The 14,847-nt window shown below is 37.5% G+C and overlaps 1 protein-coding gene across 2 annotated transcripts in view; it reads left to right on the forward strand.

The window, feature by feature from the left end:
* The window catches only part of SELENOI (selenoprotein I), a 47,460-nt gene extending 34,819 nt beyond the window's left edge, over window positions 1-12,641 (forward strand). The window contains exons 7-10 of one of the 2 annotated variants that reach the window (XM_032172462.2): window positions 336-384; window positions 2,001-2,181; window positions 3,395-3,577; window positions 5,782-12,641. In XM_032172462.2, the coding sequence (XP_032028353.1) occupies window positions 336-384; window positions 2,001-2,181; window positions 3,395-3,577; window positions 5,782-5,880 (512 nt within the window). In that variant the 3' untranslated portion in view covers window positions 5,881-12,641. Of the gene's footprint in view, window positions 1-335; window positions 385-2,000; window positions 2,182-3,394; window positions 3,578-5,781 lie in introns of those variants that run through there. The other variant, XM_058426416.1, reaches the window with a different exon arrangement.
* Window positions 12,642-14,847: the final 2,206 nt, after the last annotated feature.

Here is a 14,847-nt window from a genome sequence, read left to right on the forward strand (position 1 = left end):
CAAAGCTCTGTGGGGTTGGTACAACTATTATCTCTATTTTATAAATAAGGAAACTGAGGCAGTAAAACACCAATTTGCCTGAAGTCCCATAATCAGTTCATGGTACAACTGAAATTGAGGCCCACCTGGCTCTTTGAGTCTGCCCTCTGAATCACCAAATTGTACTGCCACTCTTCCTGTTGTAAATGTTGTTTATAAATATATTTAATTTTATTACAGAAGTAAACTTGAACCTGAAATTTTTGGGGTCTAAAAATATTTGTTTTGCATGATTCAGTGATAATGTAATAATCACTCTTGAATAAGCATAATAATTGAGTAATTATTCCCTTTAGGTTGTGCATTATGTGTGACTCTTCCAATGAGTTTATTAAACTTTTTCAGGTAAGTATTTTATTTTTTAAATGGGCAAGAAATATGAAAAGTTTTAGCAGTTGTTAGCTGAACTTAGGGATCTATTTTCCTTTTGGAGTCAGGACATTTTGAAAAGGTCATAAAACCTATATTTTAAATCTAGAATGGGGTAGGTAGTTTAGGGTGTCTGTGGTGGCTAATGTAGTCATTTCAAACACAGCACAAAACTACTAATTCTTTTGTTACAGTTTTGGACTCATCAAATAGTCTAACGAGGCCAGGCGCGGTGGCTCACACCTGTAATCCCAACACTTTGGGAGGCCGAGGTGGGCGGATCACGAGGTCAGGTTCGAGACCAGCCTGACCAACATGGTGAAACCCGTCTCTACTAAAAATACAAAAATTAGCCGTGTGTGGTGGCACACGCCTGTAATGCTAGCTACTCAGGAAGCTGAGGCAAGAGAATTGCTCGAATCTGGGAGGCAGAGGTTGCAGTGAGCCAAGATCGCGCCACTGCACTCCAGCCTTGGCAACACAGCGAGACTCTGTCTCAAAAAAAAAAAAAAAAAAAAACTTAGCAAGATCATAAAAATTCTGAATGTGTGTAGTTTAGGACCAAACTGGACTTGTGCTGATTTTTCTTAAATAGCCCTTCTATAGAAGTTCCTGTCTGGGTTGCAGGGAGAAGGGAGATGCTCAGGTGGAATTTCATTTCTCTGATCTATGTGCTTCTCCACTTTTGCTCAGTGACATTGAATTTGCCTATTGTGTCCTGAATATATTTTGTTCTTTCCCTCTTTAGTAATTTTGCTCCCACTGTTTCCTTTGCTCCTTTTTCTTCTGGTTGAAACATTTTCTTACACTTCCCACTTCATCCTTTAGCTCTCAAATCTGCGTAGCAGAATCTTATTTATGTTAAACCAAGCTCTATTAATCTTCTTCATTTATTTGAGCTGGCAGTCATTTATAGAAGCCATACAGTTTAAAGCTCTGAAGGATGTAGAGATTATTTCTCTACATTTTCTCCTCATTTTATAACAACCAGGCTCTGACTGGGCAACATATTGCCCGAGGTCGTGTGATCAATGGCAGAAGCGGGACTGGAATTTGGAGCTCTGTTCAGCTGAGCAGACGTGTATTGTATAACCTCCTGTGTGCTTAGAGACACTGAGATGTGGTATGCCAGTCGCACCTCAGTCTTTTCATGTCAGCTCTGTCTCACTCTTAAGTTCTGTATCACTTTGTGTTAAAGCTGCACTTTGAGGTACTCTTCTAGTATTTTATGTTCATCTTATTTCCCCCATTAGAATATCTCATAGAACAAAGTCCAAATTTTATTCATCTTTATATTCTTAGCACAGCAGTTGATAGTTTGGTTTAAAGAGAAAAAAATGGGATTAGAGGTCAGAAGATTTCAGTCCTAATCCTGGCCCTGCCACTTGGTAGCAAGTTTTGTAAATTTAAATTCTCTTATCCTCACTTAGCCTGTCTGTAAAATGGGATTAATGATGTTGGTTCTGTCTATGCCACAAGATTATTGTGAGTATAAAATAAGTGTATAAATAAGGAAACTATAAACTACAGTACAAGTACTATACAATTTATATGTAATAATGTTCTTTATATTACTTGATTTTTTTTTCCAGAAGCTATAAAAATAACACCTTGAAACTCAATTCAGTCTATGAAGCTATGGTTCCCTTATTTTCTCCATGCTTGCTGTTCATTTTGTCTACAGCGTGGATCCTTTGGTCACCTTCAGATATTTTAGAGCTACATCCTAGAGTGTTCTACTTTATGGTTGGAACAGCCTTTGCCAACAGTACAGTAAGATTTTTTTCTTTTAAAAATCATAATATATATTAGGAATGTATGACAGAATTTGATAATTTGAAAAATCTTTAATATTAGAATAAACAGATTTTAATTTAAAGATTTTTATTTCAGAAATTTGAAAGAATAGTAACCTCAAAGACTGAAATGCTGAAAATTATTTTATTTTGCCCTTTGAAAGCAATAGGATTGGAGACTACAGTAGTATTTTGGAACTGTGGCACACTTAAATTTTTTATTTTGGTTGCCTGCCGAAGAATTCATGGAAAAAATTTATAGATTCCCTTTAGACTCTAAATATATTACCAGTATGGCTGAAATGGCTGCAGACTTAAATGATTATTCTAGGAAGCTTGGAAGAGATTTTTGAGAAAGAAAAAAGACACTTTAAAAATCAGCTGATTTTAAGATTAAGAACGTGGAATTTAAAACTTTGTAATAAATAGAACATATTCTTATAAATTCCTTTCCATGCTAGACTGTGCAAGAGAGCAGACAGGAAGCAGAGATCAGGAGTTGAGAAAAGACTGTGATAGTCCTGAAAGCCAGAAGGTCTGTGTTCTAGCTCAGGCTGGGTCCTTAGAAGTTTTTATTTTGTAACTTAGCTACTCATCTTATGTTTCCATGTTTGTAACGTGTGTAATATCCCAAGTCCTGCTGATTTTATAGGGTTTAAATATCTAAAAACACTGATGCATTGTATAAAAAGTGTCTCTGAAAGAATTAAATTATATTTAAGTAAGGTCTTCAAAAATAAAGGGGCCAAAGAGGTTTTGAGATACTAATTATGGCAATGGAACTGAATTGGAGATAGCACTTCTTCATCATTGCCATAAAGAAACTTAATTGTGTGGGGGTGTGGGAGGCTATTTTGATATTTTTTTTAACATATCATAGAATCTTAAAATTGAGAGAAATTTCTCTTATTCAAACTGTTGCCCAGTGGAAGAATGCCTTCTATAGCGTCCTTATTCGGTTATCTTCCAGCCTCTTCTGACACACACTCTGAGGGTGCATGGGTTTTTGGGTGGGGCCAGGGGTCCCCAGTCGGGCCCCTAAGCACTGAGAACTTCTGAGCTTAGATAATGTAAGTGTGTTGGTTCAGGTACTTGAATGCTTTTCAAATGTTGGAAAGACTACTTTCAGAAGTGCTTTGCTAATGAAATTTTTCTTTTTTTCTCTCTTTTTTTTTTAAACTAACGTCCAGTGTCAGCTGATTGTTTGCCAAATGAGTAGTACCCGGTGTCCAACTTTGAATTGGTTGCTGGTTCCTCTCTTCTTGGTTGTCTTAGTGGTAAACCTAGGAGTACCCTCTTACGTTGAGAGCATTCTCCTGTATACATTAACAACTGCTTTTACTCTGGCCCACATCCATTATGGAGTACGAGTGGTGAGTAATCTACAGCAAAATGGGTTCAATTTGGAGCTTATAAATGGTACCAATAAATGCCTCTGAGTAGAAAGGAGGCAATGGAAAATTTTAAAAAGAAAGTTGCTTATTATAGTAGCTGTAAGGGTTTTGGGATATTTTTATTGTTCATTAACAAAATTTGGAAAGAAACTGTAATTGGTTGTATAGTGCTTTTTCCCTCCCGCTGCCCAGTTTGCTAAGCAATTGTGGTGAGGGAGATTAGAATTTCCGACTGAAGGAAGACTTTTGTATTATTTGAGGTTTTACTTCATTTATGTTATTCTTGAGCCCTCATCAGCAAAATTAATAAATAAGGGGAAATATAGAAGAAAAGGGATTTTAAGAAATGTTTTGTAAACTTGATATTTTCTTCTAAAATAAACTAATTTTAGGAGAATGGACAAATATAGATATAATGAAATCAAACAGAATCATGTGGTTTTTCTTTCACTTTAACATTCTTTTCTAGTTATTTTACATATTTTAACATAGGCTGTGCAATATTCCACCAAGGAGATTACTTAATAATGACCTTGCACAGCACAGTTATTTTAATCATTTAGGTTGTTTCCAGATTTTCACCATTATAAATATTGCCCTAGGTTGGGTGTGGTGGCTCATGCCTGTAATCCTAGCCCTTTGGGAGGCTGAGGCGGGTGGATCGCTTTAGCTCAGGAGTTCGAGACCACCCTGGGTAACAGTGCGAAACCCTGTCTCTACAAAAAAAATACAAAAAAGAAATTAGCCAGATGTGGTGGTACAGGCCTGTAGTCCCAGCTACTTGGAGGGCTGAGGTGGGAGGATCGCTGGAGCCCAGGAGGTTGGGGCTGCAGTGAGCTGAGATGGTGCCACTGTGCTCCAGCCTGAGTGACAAAGTGAAACCCTGTCTCAAAAAAAAAAAAAAGAAAGAAAAGGTTGGCATAAACAATCTGGAATATTTTTGTTTCATTTGTTTTATTTTCCGAGGATAATTTCATAGGAATGGGGTCGTGACAGGGTATTCACATTTTTATGACTCTTAAAACACTTCTATTTGATGTGCTTGTTTGAAAGGAACCCTGCTGTAAATCCGTTTGAGAAACAAAATATCTTCTGTATTTTCACACACAGTTTTTAAGTTGGAGAGGCAGCTATCATGCTTGATAACAACTTTATACCTTGCATATGTTGCTAAACTTGGGCTTTCTTCCCTTAGTGTTTCTCTACAAAGTTGCCCTCATTTGTTAGAACAAACTAGATGCAATTGTTAAGGAGAAAAAGCTGTGATGAATTGTGATATAAGACATAATTATTTTTGTTTTTATTTGTACAAATGTAACCTTATATGCCTTATATCAATACTCTTGGGCCTTTAGCCTGATATTTCATCAATATATGCATGGCATAGAATATCCATTTGCCAGTGTCTTTTTAAATTGTTTTCATTTACTATAGCCTTTTAGAAGCATATCTTTAGAAAGCTACATACATACCAAACCAAACCAAAATATATTTTTCTTTAAATTATAAAGGTACTACATTTTCATTGTTAAAAACCTGGAAAATAAATAAGAGGTAATTGGAAAACAATTTAGGATCATCTTTTTTGTCTGCCTTTGTGTTCTTTTACCACGTCTACAACTTCTGGCCAGAAGTTAAAACTTGCTAGGCCACACAAAACATTCACTTGAACTACTGAAATGTAAATGATAAGTATCAAGTCAATGACATGCACTCGCTGACCTATAACTAAGCTCTTGCCTTCCCGCTAGAGATACCTTAACTAATAAGGCCTCTCCAAATTCATAGATCTAGTTTTCTGCTATTTCATCAGGATTAGGAATGATTACTTAGAAATGTTTAGCAAGCTGAAGATTGAGTCTAACTATAAATATGATTACTTGATCTAGATGCTACAGGGCAACTAATCCTATAGTTTTTCAGATTTGGATGTGAATTTGAGTGCTCTGGAGGGTTCTCAAGACTAGATTTTAGTTCCAAGTCCTAACTTTCCCAAGTTAGTTCTAGTACTCCCATTTAGCTGTCTAGCTCTATAGCTATCCTAATCCAGAAAAACCTCTTCAGTATTTCTCATGATTTTTGCCGTGTCAATAAATTGTTATCTCTAGGGGGTAAATTCTGTGTGCTTTTAAAAAACAATAAGGTACATATTTGTCACTGTCTCATGTTCTAATTTTTCATAGGTAAAGCAGCTAAGCAGCCATTTTCAGATTTACCCCTTCTCATTGAGGAAACCAAACTCAGATTGACTAGGAATGGAAGAAAAGAATATTGGCCTGTAATAATCTTTCTTTGGGCACAAAGAAGTATTGTAAATAAATGCTTGTAAATATTTCCTCCATCACCATTGAACTAGACTGATCTGCTTGACAGACATGGGATCTCAGTATGGTACTTGGACAGCAGGAATGATACATATAATCTGAACTTGTGAAATTTTGGACCTACTAACTCTAAGCCTATTTTATTTTTTATAAAACTATGTGACATTTTGGTTGAGCAGAATGTACGTTAGACCAGCAAAATGTTCCTAATGGTTCTAACTTCGTGAGTTTACAATGTTGTGATTCATGCAGGGTTAAAGATGCTTTGTTTTTATTTTTTGAATACCAAAATTGATTTCAGAACACTGATAACACTCAGAAAACCACAGTGTGTTTTCATATTTGGAACTTTGTAATAGTGGGAGTAGCAATAGTCCAAACCTAGTATAGGGAAAGGATAAAAATAAGTCACCTTCACCAAGAGATGCCAATGATTACCAAACAATAGACAAGTTGCCAAATACTGGTTTCTCTTTCCTCTGAAAATGGCTTTGGTTCTCAAATGATAAGAGAGCTAATACATTTAGCTAATGTATATTTAGATTTTCTAGTATTCTAGCTCTCTTTATTATGGAACAGATCTTGGTAAATGGTTTAATTTTCTCCTAAAGAGAAATAATCAGTTGAGAATTTGAGAATGGGTTGTAATTATAGCTCACCCATTGGGACGGTTCATTGTTTAAATGTGGCATTTCCCCCCCTTCAGCTGCAGGTTCCTGAGATTTGGTGCCTGTGAGCTCTGATTGTAGGAATGCATGTGACAGTCCCAGTCCTATGATAATGACTTGTGAGAAATGCAGATGAAAGTACCTTGTAAGATACATATAAATTGGAGTTAGGAATTTCATGAACCTCACTATGACCAAAATTAATTTTTTGATTCAGTTTGTCTGTCTGTCTGTCCTTCCCCTGTCTCTTTTTTCCGGGTGAGGCGCTGTGTTTTTTATTTCATACGAGATAAAACAGAGAGAAATTCTCTCTTCCCCAGCTTGTCCATTTCCCCACTTGAAGAAAACTTTTGATATATATGCCTTACTGAGTACATGCCCCCTTTAATCTTAATATGACTTGGAGTAATTTCTGAGGTTTACTGACAAACATAAAAATCCCTTTAATTGTAGTATAGTTGTTCTATAAACCATATTTTTTCATTATGTGGATATTTTCTTCGATTTGTCTTCATTTAATTTGGTGGTGGTGAACTTGCTGATTTTCTTTTATTTTTCACTGAATGAAGTTTGTGCTTGAATGAAGAGTGTATCTTAAATCCCCTTTTTTTGGACAGGCTGCACTTGGATAAAATAGGCACCACTGTGTTGATATGTAATTAAATTCATAACTATTTATGAATGTGACCATTGTTAAATTTAATTATAGTGTATTTCTTTGTTGAATTTCAGTCTGCTGCTTTGTAAAAAATAACTGTAATTGATATTTCATTTTTAAAATTTATAAATTCCAATCATTGTCATTCAAGTTATTAGAAATGAGTCACGGCACTAGCTCATGGTTCTATACTAATTTTAAAAAATTGTAAAGGTTGAGGTGTATTTGGTGACTTTCTCCGAGACACAGATGAATGTTGGAAATAGATGAGAAATGGATGCAGAATAATGCAGATAGTGATCCCATGTTTGTTAATAGCCATCATGGAAGTCAGAGAATTAACCAGTTAAGTGACGGTAACTGTTTTTCGTATACCTTGTTCTTTGTGATCTATAAAATTGAACTGGATAAAATGTTAATTGGGGGTAGGGAAAAAGCTTTGTTTTAAGATTTCCAAGCTAATTATTTTACCATTTTGTTGACCTTGTACACAAGAATGAGATTAATCTGTATTATATAAGAACTGATAAATATTTATAAAATGACAAACTTGGACCACAGGCTTTCTTGACCTTGTACAGTATAGTAAAAATACCCTTTACTTCTGGCATTAAGGTCACGTCCTATAGTTTGGGGGCTCTTTTACTTCAAAAGTGTGTTTCTGCCCTCTTTTGATTGTATCAAATTTATTTGAAAATTGTTTTGTGCTGTACTTTAGACTTGTTTCCCTATGGTGGTAAAGAATGATGCCATAGTCAGTTTTATTGACGTTGTTAGATGAAAGAAAAGTGGCTGTCAACAAGGGGAAAGTGAAATTGAGCAATTCACTGTTTGGATACTTGTGAATCTTTAGTGTACTGCTGACTCTCTTTCTTGTTTTAGTCTGCCATTCTTGAAAGTGCATCTTGAGGGCCCCCATTTGTTGTCTAGAGATATAGCAGCTGAAGCAGGACTTCATTCCAGATAGCTGTGTGCATTTATGTCATGCCAATTACTATAACATTTCCAAAGTATGCATGATATTGTGAGTGACTTCATGCCCCAGCCTTTCTCCCCAGCATACAGTGAGCTGCCTTTTGGGGAGCAACGCCATGATAAGGAGCATACATGCATGTTTTCTGTACTTTCAGAATAGAGTGCCTTAGCTAGGCCAGAGGCTCGTATTGTGTTTCTGCTGACCAAAGTTGCATACACCTGTAAGAAGTGTCTTTTTAGGTTATGGTATTAAAAAGAGTCCTTTCAGGCTTATCAGATAATAATTCTCCTATATTTGAGGGGGGCATGGGATAAAAAGATTTAATAATACCTGGATAGAGAATGCTAATGCTGCCTTTTGTGATCCTTTAATATTATCCATGCTTTTATAAAGTGCAGTACACATTTTGACATTGCCACAGTTTACAGTGTCATTCTTCCACGAATAGGTAATTGATAGAGTTTATGGGTTTTAGTCTTAAGGGTAATAGAGTGAATAACTTCCAAATAAAAAGCTAAATATTTCTCCTTGTCATTTTAATGTCATTATTGAAATACTTTGAATTCTAATTTTCGAAAGAAAGCTAAATGTTGATCGTGGTTTAGGATGTTACAGTACTAATACCATCATGTTATTTATTCTAATATAGAGGCATTGAGAGGAGGGGAGTATATGTCTAGAGTTACTCCAATTCTAAATAGGTACCAAAAGAGTATTGATTATGACCTGGAGCCTGAGCTTTGGGAGAATATACAAAGGAAAAAGCAGGCGTAGTTTCCACTTTAAAGGGAAGAAGGGACTTTAACATCCTATGAATTTGAAAGTTTCCTAAGTGTTGTTTTCAAAGAACTGGCTTATTTTGTAGTCAGTCAAAATGCATTTGGAATATACCTTGCTTCCATAACAGACTTTGACTCTATGACCTATGAAGAATAAAAAGATAATCTGAAGGTGTCTGAGTCAGAGGCTACTTTTCCCCTTTATATTTTATATAGAAGCCTATTTGTAGTTCTTCCTCTTCGTTCTTCACCTGGGTTTCCTCTTAACTACCCACCACCTAGGACAGAGGCTGCCCACTCAGGTCTTGCCTTGTTGCCCCTAGATGTTGCCACATACAGATCTCCTTGATGGCCTTAGATCTCTTGACTAGTCAAGGACTGGGAACGTGCCAGAGGGAACAAAGTAAGCTCGATGGGCTGGAACTTTTGACTTTGGGTCCCCAAACAGCCAAAAACAGATACAGAAATCTTTGGTTGTGTTGATGCCTGTGTTCAGAGTGGCCTTATCGTGACCTCCGTTCTGGATTTAAGTACTCTGTAGAAAATTTGTGAAGTCAGACCAGAATTTTCTTTGTCCCATGAGGTGTCTTTGTAAGTCAGCATGCCCTTGCTTGAACACCCTGTGGGTGGATAACTTTAGTAAGTTAGCTGCCAGCACTAGAACCTTCCAGGAAGAATTTTAACTAGTATGCTACATTTGAAGCACTTTGACATGTACATTTAAAGTGACAGTTTTAAAAGTAAAATGGTGTGAAATCTCTGAAACCTGAACGTATGATGCTCTGGGCATTTTAGGAAGCTTAAGTAAATTTCTGATTTTCCTTTATTGATTATGTAACCCATGTGATTTGCATATTTTAGTTTTTATGTTTGACAGTGGTACAAATGACTGACATTGGCAGGCAGTTATTGTAGGGTATATGGTTAATCATGGTTGTCTAACTTTTCCAGAGAAAGTGGTGATATGCTTCTTCCTTGCATGGAGCTGTGGGAATTGGATTTGTTGGCTATTCATTTCCAGTGTTTCTACCGTGCAGAATAAATGTAACTTTTTAAGCCTGCATGCTAGTAATATGCTTTGCTCTTTAGTAAACAAATATGCAAGAGATAGTAATCTATCTACTTTTTTTAAAGCAGGGATCTGCTCCCTATCTAGACAGATCTTTTAATGCATTAATATTTAGAGTAGCAAAAGAAGTTTTGCCATTTGTAGCTCTGTCACAGGTAGCTTAAGCGAGGGGGTTGTGTTGCATATGCTTAGAAAGGCCAGGTTCCCAGAATTGGAAGGTGCCACATATACTGATTTTAGAATATTTTAACAAAGGCTTGTCTCTAGGAAAATCCACTTGGACTGCAGCAGGATTGTTCTGGTCTTCCACAGACCATTCACATGGTCTTTCTCTCCAGAGAATCATTCTTACAAAGCCAGGCTAAATCAGAGTAGTGCTGTTTTTAAAGCAAGTATATTGGATGATGGCTATAGGGTACCTTAATGCTGTGTTGAAATTGGAAGCAGACTGCTCTCTTCAGCAGCACATATACTACAATTGAAGTTAGAGACAGTACTGAAGACGAGGGAGTAGCTAAATGCTGTGGATATTTCATGTCTCTTTGGCTAATATCTTCTCTTGAGCAGTTTCTATGGGTAGCAATTAAAATTAGAATTTATTTTAAGGTTTTTATTAAAATATATACAATTTGCCATGAATTCTAGATTCTGATATTCTTGACAAGCACTTTTTGAATATCTCAAGAGTAAGTTCTTGACCTCGAACATATTTAGTTAGTACTTGATGTCACTAACCAAGTTGTAGAAGGAGCCTGCTATAATTCTGCAAGATCTGTGAATAGCATTATAAATCTGGGGCAGGTGCCTGTAATCCCAGCACTTTGGGAAGCTAAGGCAGGTGGATTGCTTGAGCCCAGGAGTTCGAGGCCAACCTGGGCAACATGGCGAAACCCCGTCTCTACTAAAAATACAAAAAAATTAGCTGGGCATGGTGGCATGTGCCCGTAATCCCAGTTACTGAGGAGGCTGAGGCAGGAGAATCGCTTGAACCTGGGAGATGGAGACTGCAGTGAGCGGAGACTGTGCCACTGCACTCCGGCCAGAGTGACAGAGCAAGACTCTGTCTCAAAAAATAATAAAAATAAATAAATCTGTTTAAATTACTGTTGCCTTTCAGCATTAGACTTTGAGTTTAATAACTACAAATTGAGACTGCTCAAAATATTAACTTTTTTTGTAGGTTATTTTGTTGTTTAGATAACTTGCCTCCCTAGAGAAGCATTCAGGAGATAAAGAGCTAGCTATGTGTAATGATATGATCATTTCAAAAATGTGCCAAGAAAGCAAAATTCATTATGGAACTCTAAATTTCTGGGTTTTTTTTTTTTTTGGTTTTTTTTTTAGTAGCATTTTCTCTGGGTAAAGGGAAAGGCAATGAATGATTGCCAACATGTAAACTCCCTGCTGCCCACCTTCGCCCAGTCCCCTCCATCTAACATAATACGATAAATTTGTAGCCAGTTGTAGAAAAAGAAATTGATATCTTTCTGAGTAAGGTTTCATGCCCTGTGACTAAGAATAGGTGGCAGGAATCATGGCCAAATCAAATATGAGTTGTTTAGCTTGGTCCTGTTGCAGTTGGCTTTCTGTAGTGTTCTGAAACAAGAGGACGATTCCATTCCTTCTCAGGAACCTAGAAACAACACCGCTTGAGCAACTGGAATGTTTGCTGCAAGCAGAATATTTTGGGGAGAGGAAGAGTAGTTTAATTCAAGTAGTTTAATTGAACATATTAGTCATTGGTCTGTCTGGGACTTGCTGTGTTCATAGTAGCAATGTATGTACCATTTATTTTATCTGGTTATGTGTGATGTGTGTATATGCCTATTTAATATGTACACATATATCCTCTACATATGTATGTCTGATATATTCATATATACATGCAGTCCACTTGATTATCAGCAAAATGGTCAGCCTTTATTAGATTGTTTCTTCATGTGGACTTAATCTGCATGTGGCCCTTACTCTGAAGCCTCTTCCTGATCTGGAGCCACAGTTTGTCTGTCTTCCAGTTCATCTCAGTCCTCGAGAAAGGCCCTTTAAATATGTCACTTTCCCATTTTCCTTGAACCATGGGTTGTGTGAGCCAGAAAGAGCTTTGAGAAAGATGGCTGCTTCCACCAGGGTGGAAGCTTCTAGGTCTGCATGATGATGGGGCCCGTTTCTGGCCAGAGGGTGGCTCTGGGAGCAGTTGTGCCGCAGGCTTGCTGGGGGAGAACTCTAACTCTTGCGGAAACAGAGCTTCGTGGCTTGCTTAAATTACTTAGCTGGAATATTTTGAAGTGTCAGATAATGTGATGTACAAAGAGAGTATGCCGATGCATTTAGTTGTTTTTGCATTATCTGTATCAGTATTTCCCATTGCTAGCCCGAATAATCAAGACCAGACTGTTTCTTGTCACTGGATTCTGGAAGCCTTGCCCTTTCAACTGGATTTATGTTTGTTTCTGCTGCTGTGAAACCCCAAAGTAATGCAGTAGGTTTTAATTGAAAATTGTTTAATTCTATTATTGATAATTATTTATTGTAATAAAAGTAAAAATAAATAATTTTTAAATCCTTTTAATTGTTTTCAGATTGTCTTCTTTGTTTTCCTTGGTAGGTGCAAAAGGGGAGGGAGCTATGGGGAAAAAACTAAAGTCCAGCCACTTGTCTCAGAGAATCATTGATTATTTTAAAGCAAAACACTAAAAAGGTTTTGTTCTGTTTTTAGAAAGATCAGCCGCTTGCTTCTGGGCGTTCTGTGATCCTGTGACTTGTTTCAAAAGGCAGAATATGAGGCAGGTGGCAGTAACAGCTTTTCATAGTATACGCTCCTGACTCGCCCAGAACTGGGTGGTGGCAGTCTCTATAGTCTAATAATGACTGGGTCACGCCTAAATTAGTTTGTAAGGTGGTTTCTTCCTCAGAAGCATTTTCCCATAGAAAGAGTGTTAACATATGGTATTAATTTTCCAGATGAATCCCATAAAAACCTGTTAGACCGTACTTAGTACGTCTAGATTATAGTATAGAAACTATAACTCCCATTACATGACATTGCTTCTGAGGAGAATATTTCCCGTTTTTACATTGATCTCCCAGCTCTGGCAGTAGGCACTTAAAAAAAATTTCAGGCCAGGCACGGTGGCTTATGCCTATAATCCCAGCACTTTGGGAGGCCGCGGTGGGTAGATCACAAGGTCGGGAGATCGAGACCATCCTGGCTAACAGTGAAACCCCGTCTCTACTAAAAATAACAGAAAATTAGCGGTGCGTGGTGGCCTGCACCTGTAGTCCCAGCTACTCAGGAGGCTGAGGCAGGAGAATCGCTTGAACCCGGGAGGCAGAGGTTGCAGTGAGCTGAGATCGCGCCGCTGCACTTCAGCCTGAGCGACAAAGCAAGACTCTGTCTCAAAAAAAAAAGATAGAAGAAAAAAAAATTTCAGTAACAGGGTTGAAGACAGTGAGGAAGAAAATGCCCCATGTTTTAACCCAGGCTGTTCTCCAGCTGTGCGCTCTTAACCCCTTTCCCTCCCACGCTCTTGGTTGCGATAGCAGTTATTCCCTCCCTTCTATCTGCAAACCTCAAACACCTCCCAAGTGCCTGATGACACATACCAGGTAGATACTGTGTAACCACTTTTGGGGCTACCAAAACTTAAAAAAAACCCTATGCCCCCAAAGGGTCTTGCTCCTCTTCCCACTCTCATCTTTTTTCCTCTGTTCACAAATTTCCTGAAAGAAAACTTTACAACTCCTCCTTCAATTTTCTTCTTTTCATTCTGAGAGTTTTCTTAAAACCTCCCAAACTTTTAATACAATGGCTGTTCCTTAGTCATGTTCAACTCTGCAAACTTTGAAGAAAGAGCTTTTTACCTTTTTCTAAGCCTTAGTTTCCTCATCTATAAAATGGGATTAATATTACCACAATTCCACCATATGAAGGATTGAATGAGAATAATGCATGTAGGGTGTTTAGCATAGTCAGTGGACTAAGGTAGGTGCTTGGTTTCTACTAATACCTAGTTCTTTTGTCTTTTTTCTTTGAACTTTTTTCTAAACCATGTGACACAGCTGTTGACTTCCATGCCTCCTCCCCTCTCTTTCCTCCTTCATACCTTTTGAGGCAGTATATGAAGATGATGGTAAGGCAGTTCCCCAAATTAAAAATGGGTAAGATTGCCTTCTCAGAATCTAATTAGTAAAATTCACACAAATTGAAAGATAGAAGTAACCTAAGAAGTTGTCTAAATGTTTGATGAATTTGTCAGCATCCTCACGTTCCAATTAAGGTGAGTTAGTGTAAACTTACTCGATGTAGAATTGTGACTAGACTTAGTAAGATATAAAATCAAATCAGTTCATCCTTCTTTTTCTGAAAAAAGGCTATAAAAGCTGAAGGTGGATGCCCACGTACCTTCCTTAGCAAGGGAAGCCCATATAGCCAGATTTCTCAAAAACCTACTCAGGGATGAGGAACTCGACTGTTCCTGTGGCAAATTATCCCCATTGTGAGCCTCTGAACCATGGCAGTCAGTCCTGCATATCAAGGGACTTCCCAGAGTTTGATCCTCTTTGTAGATCAGCCCACAGAGATGTGCTGGTCACAAGACATGAAAATGCACACTGCCCTGTGTGATGGTTGTACTTGCTTGCTAAAATAAATTCTATGTTTTTCTTTTGTGAGCTTGTTAGTATGAGCCAGCCAGGCTTTTGTATGAGCTTTTTTTTTTTTTGAGATGGAGTCTCGCCGTGTCACCCAGGCTAGAGCGCAATCTCTGCTCACTGCA

Source organism: Hylobates moloch, unplaced genomic scaffold, assembly GCF_009828535.3.
Source record: "Hylobates moloch isolate HMO894 unplaced genomic scaffold, HMol_V3 SCAFFOLD_13, whole genome shotgun sequence".
Classification (NCBI taxonomy): Eukaryota; Metazoa; Chordata; class Mammalia; order Primates; family Hylobatidae; genus Hylobates; species Hylobates moloch.